Below are 12,921 nucleotides of genomic sequence, written 5' to 3'. Positions count from 1 at the left end.
CTTATTACCGCTGTATCAGCTGTTTTTCCCCAAATAATTGACCAAGAATGTGTGGCTAGGTAGATGAGAGAAGCAAAGTGTATGCGCGAGGTGAAAATAGAAAAAAATAGCATCTGAACAACGCGCCACTGACACTGACAAACCAGGTAAATCCTGGTTTGTGGCGCAATTGTTTTATGAAACTGCAAAGTAGCACCAGGGAACGTTTGAGCCAGAACACGCCTCCTGCTTTCACCGAACCGCCCCTTGGGACGCAAGATCATTCCCTAATTTACCGACGCGTGGCGCAGGAGGGAAAAGAACGCTCTGCGCCAGTTGCAAACTAGCAACGACACATGCGTCAGTGTAGAAAGTCAATTGCGCCGGATGCAAGATAGGGCCCTTAAAGTCATTATCTGCTCTACACAATATGTGTATTTGATTGAAACCAAGAGGTTGGATCAGGTTAGGGTTTCAACAGATCTTCAGCATCTGATTGCAATAACAGTGTTCCGGTATCTCACTAAATGAAAGCTTACTGGTAGAAGGTAAGACTGGGCCAATCAGAGATAAGCAGTGAGTGTTCAGTGAATGTGAACAGACCCTGGTCAGTTTAATTTCCTTATTCAGTTCGCATGATGGGGAAGAAAGTCTGAGGTGTTGCGTGCCAAACTTACCTGACTAGTTCTGACTCGGTGAGCCGTCCCTCCCAATGTGTTGCATTCAACTTGAAGCGTTGACCTGGTAATCCGAATGTTGCTCATTCGATCCCCGGCTTGATACTCAGCTAGGAGGAGTCGGGGATCGAACCAGCAACCTCCCGGTTACCAGTCAACCGGCTGTCCCCTAATCAGCCCCGGCCACTCTGGTTGACGCCGGTACCCACCCTGTCTGCTCTCTAGCCCCGCTGACATAAGCACTCCTATACCAAAGCCACACTCAAAGCTCCACTCCTGAGCTCTGCGGATGTGTGCCTTGTGTGATCTGGTTATACCGCCGTAAAGATGCCAGACAAAGCAAAGTTCTGCCAATCTTTGATCTTTTAAATACTGGATTCTAAACCAAGCTTTGATGTCTAGAAACATGGATCTAATGAGTTATGATGAGCTACAACACTCACATGAAAGTATCGACAAGGAGACTTAACCATAATCAAATAACCCGTATTGCTAACTGTAGCCTGAATGTATTTGTATGGGTTCATATGTGTGTGCATCAATGTGGGTATGTGTTTGTGATGGTGCACACATAAATTGCACGTGCAAAACAGCTGAAAATATATAAAATAGAAAGACGTCATGAAAGGTAAAAAAGAGAGCTGCAGCAAGAGATTTTGACCATCTCCGCTCATACTTCATTATCTAAAATATGTTATCCGTGCTCTTCCTCATCTGGTTCAATCAGATCAATGAGGAGAGAGACAGAGACTGTTCGTAGTTAGTCTTTTCTTATTCTCCTGCTAACCCTCAATGATTCCTCTACTTTCACCTTCCCACTAAGCTTTTTGTCTCTCTCTCTCTCTCTCTCTCTCTCTCTCTCTCTCATGTACAACATGCTTTGGGTGTGTGTGGGTTTTCATTAGTTCTCGAATTGCAATCTTCAGGCCTACATCTTGAAGAAGGCCTGTGCCTCAGTGAGGGGGAGGGGGAGATAGGGGGAGATGAGGAATGATTGGAGAGAGTGAGAGGAGCAATGAGTACAAGAGACAGAGTAAAAGAAAAAAGAAGGCAGGGAAGAAGGGAATAAAGAGAGGTGGAGAGGGAGGGCCCTAAGAGCTGTTTAATGTCTTCTATCGGCGCGCTGTGGCGCAATGCATCCATTAACGCTGACACTGCTGTGGAATTACTCGTTAATATTTAGTGCAACTTAATTACCGTGTAGAACCACACGCCTATTCAGCTAAAAAAATGAACAACCAAATAGTAGAAAGAAGAAAAAAGCAAGGTAACAAAACATGTAAAAGCAGAAAGTGAATCGAGCATGCACCAAATTAAGAAACAAACGTGAGGAGTTTGAATCTGGGATCCAACCCTTCCCTGTGTGTGGCTTAGATGTGATATTTAGTATGTACTGTGTAATCGGCCGTGTACTGTGTAGGATGTTCTATACACTAGCGTTAGGTAGGTTCTCTCACTTTATGCTGGGCTATTATATTTTGCGCTATTACAATATATCATCCAATATATATTTTGCTGCTATTTTGCATTATAACTACAGAAACCTTTTGCTGCTACTTTCTTACATTTACATAGTAGGCTTATATTTTAGGATTAGGAAATGTCTTCATCTGTTGTGCACTTTATTCTTTACTTTAGTGTTAGGAAATGTCTTGTCTTTATCTGTTGTGCCTGTGCACTTTATCTATTTCACTGTGGGCTAGTGAGAAACGTATTTTTGATTCCTTTGTATGTCTGGTACATGCCTAAAAGTATACAATAAAGCTGACTATGACTTTGACACAAAGGCTTGGCTTATAGCCGAGCAGAGGCCTTATGGGAACTGTGTGTTCAAGTCTGTGTGCGTGTGTGTGCGCCCATGGTCCTATATCAGAGCGCAGGGGTATGGAGGGTTGGGCCGTGGTGCGGTAACCTCAGGCGATACACAGTTTAGTGTCTCACCGGCAGTACACGCCATTCCTCCCTCTCTCTTTCAACCCACCTTCCTATCTCTCCTCACTGGGCTGTCCATGAATGCCCGAAGAACCCATTATTATATAACTAATGCTGGAAATTGTACAAGGAACCTGGTGGGTTTTAATCAGGAAACTGATTATTCGAGTGTAAGTGTAACTGATTGCAGAGAGAAACGCAGATAAAGTGGACCTGGCATGAGGAGGGAGGAGCGAGTGATTGTGTTTGTAAGACCTTGGGATAGAACACGTCTTTACTATGAACGAAACCAAGCACTATAATCTGTGATAAAACATGGATTTACATATTCAGTTATCTGAACATAATAACTGGGCTGCTTTATCTTTAGGCGTCTCACACACGCACGCACGCACGCACGCACGCACGCACGCACGCACGCACGCACGCACGCACGCACGCACACACACACACACACACACACACACACACACACACACACACACACACACACTAACTTGCTTATGGCTGTCCATCGTATTCGATGATTACATGGCTCCACTTGAGCTGGGTTATTGTGGGGGGTTGCGTTGATGCCATTTCATGTGGCTATGGAGGCCAATGCGCGAGCCGCATGGTTTGCCACATGTGGGGCAGATGTGGTCTGTACATGATGGGGGGGCCCCTGTAGCCCGCTGGTGTCTCTGTGCACGCCGCTGTATTCTCCTCTCAGCGGTCTGCTCCTGTAGGTGTGGTACACCCTGCTGGCTGAGCACCATGTGAGACGGTTGGCAGCCAGGCTTTCCAGGGATGTTGGCAGGATGGTCGCTGTCCCCCAGCAGACCTTCGACCTTCCTGGAGTTGGCCATAGAGGATCTGGCGGGGGAGTCGCTGGGTGGGCATGCGGACTACATCGCCCACCCAACGCAGGTGTCTTTGGGCAAGGTGCACATCGATGCTGGGTTTGTTGATGCGGTTAAAGATGTCCACATGAGGGACTCTGTTCTCCCAAGACACACCCAGGATCCTTTGCAGGCAGCGGATGTGAAATGCCTCAAGCGTTCTTATGTGCCTGTGGTATGGTGTCCAGGCTTCCGAGCTATACAGCGGTGTGGATGGACAGACTGCTTTGTATACAGCTGCTTCTGTAGAAACTGTCAGGTTTCTATTTCGGAAGACTCTGCTTTTAAGCCTACCGAAGGCAGAGGAGGCTAGGGCTATGCGGACCTGGATGTCACTGTCGATGTTGCAGGTGGGTGAGAGAACACTTCCGAGGAAGATGAAGTGCGGGACGATTGTGAGCTTTTGGCCGTCAACAGTGAAGATAGGCACTTCCGGTCGGTGGGACGATTGTTGCACAATGATCTGGGTTTTGGATGTGTTGACTTTGAGTCCAAGGGCACTGTATATTGAGGTTACCACATTTAGTGCCCGTTGCAGAGCATCTGGTGTGTGAGCGAGGAGTGCACAGTCATCAGCATACTGGAGTTCCAGGATGTGTTGTGCGGTGGTTTCGGTGGGGGCCTGAAGGCGCCGGATATTGAATAGGTTCACATCCAGTCGGAACTGGATGTGAACACCGTCTGTGGTTTCCAGGGCTTTGTGTGAGAGGAGTGTGACTGCTGACAGGAACATGTTGAACAGGACAGGGGCTGGGACACATCCTTGCCTGACCCCTAATCCTACATTAACAGTGGGGGATTTCTGAGATGTTTAAGAATGTTGAGGAACTTTGGTGGAACCCCCAACTTTCCCAGTAAGCCCCAGAGAAGTTTCCTGTTTATGGTGTCAAACGCCTTGGTCAGGTCGATGAAGGCTACGTACAGATCCTCGTGATGTTTCCGGCATTCTTCTTGTACTTGCCGAACTACAAAGATCATGTCTGTCGTACTGCGGTCTCTCCTAAAACCACACTGTGATTCTGGTAGGATATCTTCTGAGATATGAGACACTAGGCGGTAGAGCATGACTCTGGCTAGCACTTTGCCAGCAATAGAGTGTAGGGAAATTCCTCTGCTGTTGTAGGGAAAATCAGCTTTGACGCCCTTTCTCTTCTTTCCACTCTTGGGGGATGGTTTCTGAGGACAAGATGGCATTTATCAGGAGGTGTAGCCGACGAGCGAGGAGGTATCCACTGTGTTTGAATACTTCTGCAGGGATTCCATCAGGGCCAGGACTTTTGTTTTTTTTAAGGCTTTTGATGGCTTTGTGACCCTCAGTGAAGCTGAGCGGGGAATCCAGATGGTGGACAGGGGAGATGTTTGGGAAATCTACGAGTATGGATGGGTTGGGAGGGTTGTGGGAGTTGAGGAGAGTATTGAAATGCTCAGCCCATCTGTCCAGGATCTGTAGAGTGTCCTTGTTGTCTTGTTTGCTGGCATCATAGAATCCATGAGAGTTGTTTGTATCAGCGTAAAGCTGGATCTCGCTGGCTTTCCTGGTCCAACCGTCCTTTTTCATGACTCTGAGGGTGCGCTGTACTTCAGCTCTGATGGAGATGTAGTGACTCTTTGCAGTAGGGGATTGTGGGTAGGAGAGCAGCATGCGCTTTGTGTTTTGACTGGAGGAGTTTGTGGATATCTGGTGCAGCATTGTCAAACCAGTCTTGGTGTTTATGCTTAGTGAATCCCATTGATGTCTCTGCTGCCTGATGAATGGCAGTACGTAGGGAACTCCAGGCGGCGTTGATGTCCGGGTCTGATGGAGTATCAGGGATTGTAGAGAGGTTTGTTGCATGCTGTATCTGTTTAATTCATGTGCAACCAGTGCCGTCCTTCGCTGTGGGCAGCAGGAGAGAACACATGCACCCAGGAGGGTGCGGACATTCCAAGTCGCGATTGTAAAGGGGATCGTACACACACATACACATACTATATTTCTCTCTCACAGACATGCACACACACTGACAATCCCCCCCCACACACACACACACATACAATATGTGTTGTTGTCTCCCCCTCTCTTTCTCGGTTTCTTTATCAGACACACCATCTTTAGACGTTACCAAACCACTTACACCAAAGTTCACCCACCTGCACACGCATCCATAGACATTGCAAAACAGCACACTCATACAAACTCTCTAATCTCTATGATTTGCATTTTCTAGGACACATTCAAATATACACACATACACACTCAATAACATACGCACAAAGAGCCCACTGACACACATAGCAATGTTACCCGTCCACCAGAAGGTAATCCTTATTGGTGGTTGTCCGCTGTGTTTTGTGGATGCTGTTCCTAATCTCCAGGTTGGGTAGAATCTGCTGGAAAAGTGGCGGTTGCCAGGTTTGAAGCGAAAACGGAACATGTGCAACTAAGCAAACTAATGGGGGAAGGTATACACCAGCGTCCACATGAGGAGGAAGATTGATGGAGAAAGCAAGAACTTGGCAGAAAACACTGCTAGCTATTACACTCTGCTTACCAACCTTCACACGCACAAACACACAATAAACACACACATCGTACATACACAAACACACACCCATAAATCCATAATATTAGAAGACTCCAGAAGTCTGTAAGTGATTCCCTGAGCCAAGCTTCCATCAAGAAAAGTCTGTTCGCAAATGTTTTTCTCCTGCTTGACTGTTTGGCAAACACAACTGCTCTGTTGGGATGAAATCGCAATCCTTCTGCCTGTCTTTGTATATCGGAGTGCAGTTTGTTGATCCAATGTGTCCCTGTAGGACCCGGCGTCTGTTTCCACAGGTTGATACTCGCAAGACTTTTGCCTTCGTGGTTTACATTGTTATACGATCACACAAAATACGGTCACACAAAAAATACCTCATAGAGACAGCAGGTACATTTCATGTAATATTAGGTTTTGAAGTAAAGGTTTGTGTTGGGTTTTAATTCATTATTTTCCCAGGTTCCCTCCAGTGAGCGAGCAGGCCCCTGTAGGGACCGACGTCGGAGCCATACTGGCCGCCGCTGTCAATCAAACCATTGTGTATTCCATCGTCGAGGGCAACGACGAAGGTCGGTAGTGATTTGGGTTGGGATTTAATTGGCTGACTCTCAATATATATATATATATATATATATATATATATATATATATATATATATATATATATATATATATATGTATATAAATGCTGTATATATTTATGTATATATATACATATGTCTATCTATACACATATGTATATATACATATATGTCTATACATATATATGTATACATATATATGCATGTATATACTGTATATACATATATGCATGTACGTATGTATATTTATATGTAATACTGTACATATATATGTGTGTGTATATTTATGTGTATATGTATGCATATGTATATATGTGTATATATATAGATGTATTGTATATGCATATATAATGTGTTTTTATGTGTTTCATAGTTGTTAGTATCCTCAAACTGCAGTAAAACACTAAACCTTAGTACTGTGGAGGACTGATAAAGCCTTTCTCATCCTCAGACAGTGGGATATATCTTCCTCCTTCTGTGGCTGATAGTCTCTCTCTCCCATTAGTCAACCTTAATATATTTCTCACTTCCACTCTGTTTTTAAATTATCTTGATCATCTGTCTTGTATTTGTGTCTTATCTGTATCCATTTATCTGTCTTTTGTTGCCAATTTGTCCCACTCTTGATATCTTTTTCTCGCCTCCCCCTACTTCTCTCTACCACCCACCTCTCTGCCTCCTCCACCCCTCCCCCTCCTCTCTCTCTCTCTCTCTCTCTCTCTCTCTCTCTCCCTCTCCCTCTCCCTCTCCCTCTCCTTCTCCTTCTCCTTCTCTTTCTCTTTCTCTCTTTCTCTTTCTCTTTCTCTCTCCCCATCTCCCCCTCTCCCCTTCTCCCCCTCTCTCTCTCTCTCTCTCCCTCTCCCAATCTCCCCCTCTCCCCTTCTCCCTCTCTCTCTCTCTCTCTCTCCCTCCCCCCTCTGGTCTCCAGGTGTGTTTGTGTTGAACTCCACCTCTGGGGTCCTCTGCACTGCCAGACCCCTGGACTATGAGGCCAACAGCAGCTTCATCCTGCAGGTGGAGGCCCACTCCCTGGAGGTGGTCTCCTCCAACCTCCGCGCACCCTCCAGGGGTAAGCAAGAGCGTGTGTGTGTTGGGGGGGGGGGGGGGGGGGGGGGGGGGGGGGGGGGGGCACTGCGAGTGTGTTTTGTTGTGTTTGGATGAATGTGTGTGTAAACCAAGGAAGCTTTATAATTGCTTCGATTCCAGCCGTAATTACACCCAGTCTAAAACGCTTATTTTTTTCGTTCTGTTTAGTTTTGTTTTCCGCTTGCCATCTCAACTCTAGTAAAAACCTTTTGTGTGTGTGTGCGTGTGTGTGTAGTGAACACGGCCAGGGTGCTGGTGGAGGTGGGCGATGAGAACGACCACGCCCCCGTGTTCTCCAGAGACGTCTACCTGGGAGGAGTCACCGAGGACGCCAAGACCTTCACCTCAGTGCTGCAAGTACAGGTACACGCACACACGCACACGCACACGCGCACACACACACACACACACACACACACTACACAGACTTTGATGGTCCACATAGTCTTCCTGCGGGACTGAACAACTGAACATTTCTGATTAATAAACATCTGTCCTAAAGATAATTGAAATGTGTTTCTGTATTTGTTGAAATGTGCCTGTTTTCGTGACATCATTGGGGGACGCGTTCAAAGGCTGTTTTCCTGACCCCCCCCCCCCCCCCCCCGAGGGAAGAAGGGGCAAGCTAGGGATCCAACTGATAGGGCATGGCCACCACCCCCATGAAACATAGCTTTAAGTGCAGTTCTTTATTCTTCTATGTTAGAAATATAGCATCTAGTTGGTTTAACACTGTCTAGACAGTGGCTTCAACAGAGCATTCAACACGATGCTCCCATAGGACACTCCTCTGTACAGTCATGTATTAAACCACGTATTTGATATACGGTTGGGGTTGTTTCGATCCGAGCCAGGTCTGCTGGAGATCTGTTTGAATTTGGGGGTCGTGTTGGGTTCTCCTTTACACCTAGTGGGAAGGGCCTTAGGCTTTTGTTTGAAGTGTCGCCGTGTATTATTTAGTTCCTCAAAGGCCGCCCACTGGGTGCGATGATAAGGCGCTCCCTGTTTGCTGTCTCTGGTTACGAGAAATTTTCGACTCCTATTATTAATGATACACTTCCTCCACCTATGACTACATTTACTATGGCTAATAAATCCCCTGACCTGATCCACCCAGGGAATCATGCTCTTTATAGGTAAGTTTCATTAGTGCCGATCAATGTCAGTAATTATAATATTGCATTTTGGCGCTTTTATTTAATTAAAAACTTTATTTTACCTACTTGTACCAAGGCCATGGAGAACATGAAATGATGGAAAAGATGGAGAGGGCGTGAGAGAATGAAAGAAAAAGAGGCAGAGAAAGAGGGAGACAGAGCGAAGACGAGGGAGACACAGATAAGATGCGATTTAACACATTTCCAAGGACAGTGGACCTGCCTTCTTTGCTCGAAATATATAACAACCAAGATATCCAAATCAAGGCCGTGCAAGTGGTTTATTTGGCAGTGTTGAGGGAGGGAGGGAGGGAGGGAGGGAGGGAGGGATGGTTTGTGAGAGACGGGTCCAATAACGGGGGTGGAAAGGGTGTGCGTGTTTGGGGAGTTGTGTGTGTGTTGGGCTGAGTGTGTGTGTGTGTGTGTAGGGGGGGGGCTGATTGTAACCTTGTGCCAACTGGTACCCCTCTTTGAGCTAAGAAAGGGAGAAAGAGAGAGCAGCAGAGAGAGAGCAGCAGAGAGAGAGCAGGATAACATGTACAATGTCTCAATAGATGGGTGAAGCATTTGAGAGACGGAATGGCAGAATGAAAGGCCGACCCGGAAAAACAGACAGATGGACAAACGGGCAACAGGCAAAATGACAGACGGACATGTTACCAGACAGACAGACAGACAGACAGACAGACAGACAGACAGACAGACAAAGGACAAAAGACAAAGAGAGAGAGATCCGTCTGAACTGGGGAGGATGTTTGTCTGGATGTGTTCGACCTTCGACACTCGTGTGTTTGCAGGTGTACACGGGCCATGACCTTTAAAGAGGACGCCCACAGACAGCGCTAACACCGGCCCACACAGTGCTAGTTATACAAACATGGTCTTAAACAGCAGGGTTATATTAACCACAGCTAGCAAGCTACATTAAAAAAAGTTATTACTTTTGAATGATTGGCCTTATGAAGGGTACATCGATTTCTGTTACTGAGACAGTTTGATGGGATTCAATGTCCCCTGTTTCCATTAGTGTGGTTCTCCATCTGTGATCAACACCTGTGGTGACTTGCCCAGCTTGAGGACATAGCTTCCTTACCTGCGGGTAAGGTGTGGTAGTCAACATAGCGGCCCCTCTGGTCAGATTTAGCATTGGCTCTTTGGCACAGAGCAAAAAGGTAATAAACCACAAAGGAATTAATAATCACGAATATTTGTATTCAATTCAATTTTATTTATATAGCCCTTAATCACCATTACAGTCTCAAAGGGCTTAACAGGCCAAATATTTGTGACACCCCCCTTTACCCATGCCCCCACACGGGCAAGAAAAAACTCCCTTGAATCAGCAAGGAAGAAATCTTGAGAAGAAACGCAGTGTAGGGGATCGCTTCTTCCAGGGATGGTCAGGAGTGCAATGGGTGCCACAATTGACATACAGGTAAATACATGCACATCATATTAAAATGGTGATGGGGTTCTGGCCGGTTATCCATGAGGAGAGTCCAGGCATCCAGTCCAGTACCCGCAACACGCTAGAACAGACAGAATAGTGAATTAGAACGGAAAAGTACAAAATGGGAATGTATAATGTAAATAAGCACAAGCAAACAGAGTAGTCTTCACTCTCGCATCAGTTGTTTTCACACTCCAAATGCAAGATTGTAGAGGTGCGTTTTGAGCTTCCCTTTGAATAGCTCCACAGAGTCAGCTTACCTGATCGCTGATGGCAGCCTATTCCATAAAAAAGGGGCTCGATAGGCAAACGCTCTCTGTCCAGCCGATTTCTTTTTAACCTTCGGCAGTGAAAGAAGGCCAGCTCCCGAAGACCGGAGAGACCGAGAAGGACTATAAGGAATGATCAGGTCCTTCAAGTACAATGGAGATAATCCATGCAAGGCTTTATAGGTTAACAATAGCACCTTAAAGTCTGATCTGAAAGTTATTGGTAGCCAGTGTAGAGAGGCGAGAATAGGTGTAATATGATCAAACTTTCTCGTTCTGGTCAGCAGTCTAGCTGCCGCATTGTGTACCAGCTGTAGACTTTTTGTGGTAGAGTTCGGTAATCCCGAGAACAATGCATTGCAATAGTCCAGTCTTGACGAAACAAATGCATGAATCAGTGTCTCCGCATCCACTGCGGATAACATTGGTCTGATTCTTGCAATGTTTCTCAGATGGAAAAAGGCAATTCTAGTTATACTTCTTATATGTTGGTCAAAGCATAGGTGAGGGTCAAACAGGACACCAAGATTTTTGACGGATGCACTCTGTGGGATGGCGAAGCCATCCAACCACAGAGAGACATCCTCAAACTTTTCCCGGTCCCGCTTCGAGCCGATAATCATCAGTTCTGTCTTCCCAGTATTAAGCTGTAGGAAGTTTTGTGACATCCAGCCCTTCACAGCAGCTAGACAGGACTCAACCCTTTGAATCTGGCCCGAGTCCCCGGAATCTACAGGAATGTAGAGCTGGGTGTCATCCGCATGGCAATGGAAACTTATTCCGAAGCCACGGATAAAGTCACCCAGGGGAAGCATATAAATTGCAAAAAGTAATGGACCAAGAACCGACCCTTGTGGTACGCCAAAGCGCAATTTACCGCGCTTTGATTCTGCACCCTCATGAAGCACAAATTGGGTTCTATCGGTGAGGTACGATTCAAGCCAACCAAGAGCCGTACCCCCGAAACCAACATAGTGCTCAAGACGGTGAAGAAGAGTGCTGTGGTCGATCGTATCAAACGCAGCGCTCAGGTCCAGCAGCACAAGCATTGTGCTTGTATTTTTATCCAAAGCTAAAAGGATGTCATTTACAACTCTTGTAATAGCAGTTTCAGTTGAGTGGAAATTCCTGAACCCCGACTGGAAAGGTTCGAAGAGATTATTCCTGGTCAGATAATCAACAATTTGCTTCGCTACAATCCTTTCCTGTACCTTGGACAGGAAGGGCAGATTCGATATAGGCCGATAGTTCCTGATTAATTCAGGATCTAGGCCAGGCTTTTTGAGTAGCGGTTTTAACACCGCAGCCTTGAAATTGGAGGGAACAATTCCTGTTGAAAACGAAAGATTCATAAGCGAGAGGATAACAGGCCCCACCGTTGGAAGAAGTTCCTTAAGAACCCTGGAAGGGAGAGGATCCAACATACAAGTTGTTGGCTTTGAGGCCTTTATCACCCTTTCAAGTTCCACCAAAGAAATTGCCTTAAACTCCAAAAGAGTTGCGTCAGAGTTCACCATCCTACTTGGGAGAACCCCATCCTGCCCCACAGGATGTGTAGGATTAGCCGCATGGCAAGCATCAATTTGTATAAATGTTCAATTATATGTTCCTAGCTTAAGAGGAAAACGTAATGTTTTTGTCTGCTTCCTCTTTGACGTCACTTCCTCTCATCATAATTACTGACATTGATCGGCACTGATGAAACTTACCTATAAAGAGCATGATTCCCTGGGTGGATCAGGTCAGGGGATTTATTTGATTATTTAGATACAGAGTGCCTCTAGCCAAAACATCTCTCTATACAAAATCCTTCATACCCAAGGCAATACACACACACAACATACTTCTTACACAAGCACCACATACAGACAATTAGAGAACAGACTGCCTTCAATCAAAGAAAATGCTCTAATATTGCAACATGTTGGACAAATACAACTTTTGAACTTTGAACTTTACAACCTAACCCTTCCATTTGACCTTGTTGGCCTGAAGCCCACAACACTACCATGGACTCAAAATGGCTGCCGCCTGACCTTGTCTACCAAGGCAAAAAAAAACAATTTCACCCCCACTGGCTTTAGAGATAGAGGACGACAAAACATTACGACAACCTTCCGAGCATGTCATTTTAATGGCGCTCGCTAATTTAGGATTTATTTTAAATCTTCAATGACATTGTTCCAAGACTTCATCCCGAACAGCAGCTGCTTAATGATCTAATTTCTATGACTGCGGCAGAAACTTTGATTAAACTTTTTAAATTATTCATCCAGTCGCCTCGTTGGTCGCTGTTGTCTGGTTTAAAATGTCCTAGATCAAACCAGACACCACACATTTACACACCGCGTCGGAGTCAACCACGCAGGGCGACAGCCAGCTTGTCA

General features: G+C 45.8%; 1 protein-coding gene across 2 annotated transcripts in view; it reads left to right on the top strand.

The window, feature by feature from the left end:
* Positions 1 to 12,921, top strand: part of LOC115530779 (protocadherin-15) — a 227,544-nt gene that overhangs the window by 128,520 nt on the left and 86,103 nt on the right. For both annotated transcript variants that reach the window (XM_030339520.1, XM_030339518.1), the window contains exons 27-29: positions 6,451 to 6,560; positions 7,501 to 7,641; positions 7,894 to 8,021. In XM_030339520.1, the coding sequence (XP_030195380.1) occupies positions 6,451 to 6,560; positions 7,501 to 7,641; positions 7,894 to 8,021 (379 nt within the window). The remainder of the gene's footprint in view (positions 1 to 6,450; positions 6,561 to 7,500; positions 7,642 to 7,893; positions 8,022 to 12,921) is intronic.

The sequence above is a fragment of the Gadus morhua genome, chromosome 18, assembly GCF_902167405.1.
Source record: "Gadus morhua chromosome 18, gadMor3.0, whole genome shotgun sequence".
NCBI lineage: Eukaryota > Metazoa > Chordata > Actinopteri > Gadiformes > Gadidae > Gadus > Gadus morhua.
This window is presented reverse-complemented; position numbering and strand designations above follow the sequence as displayed.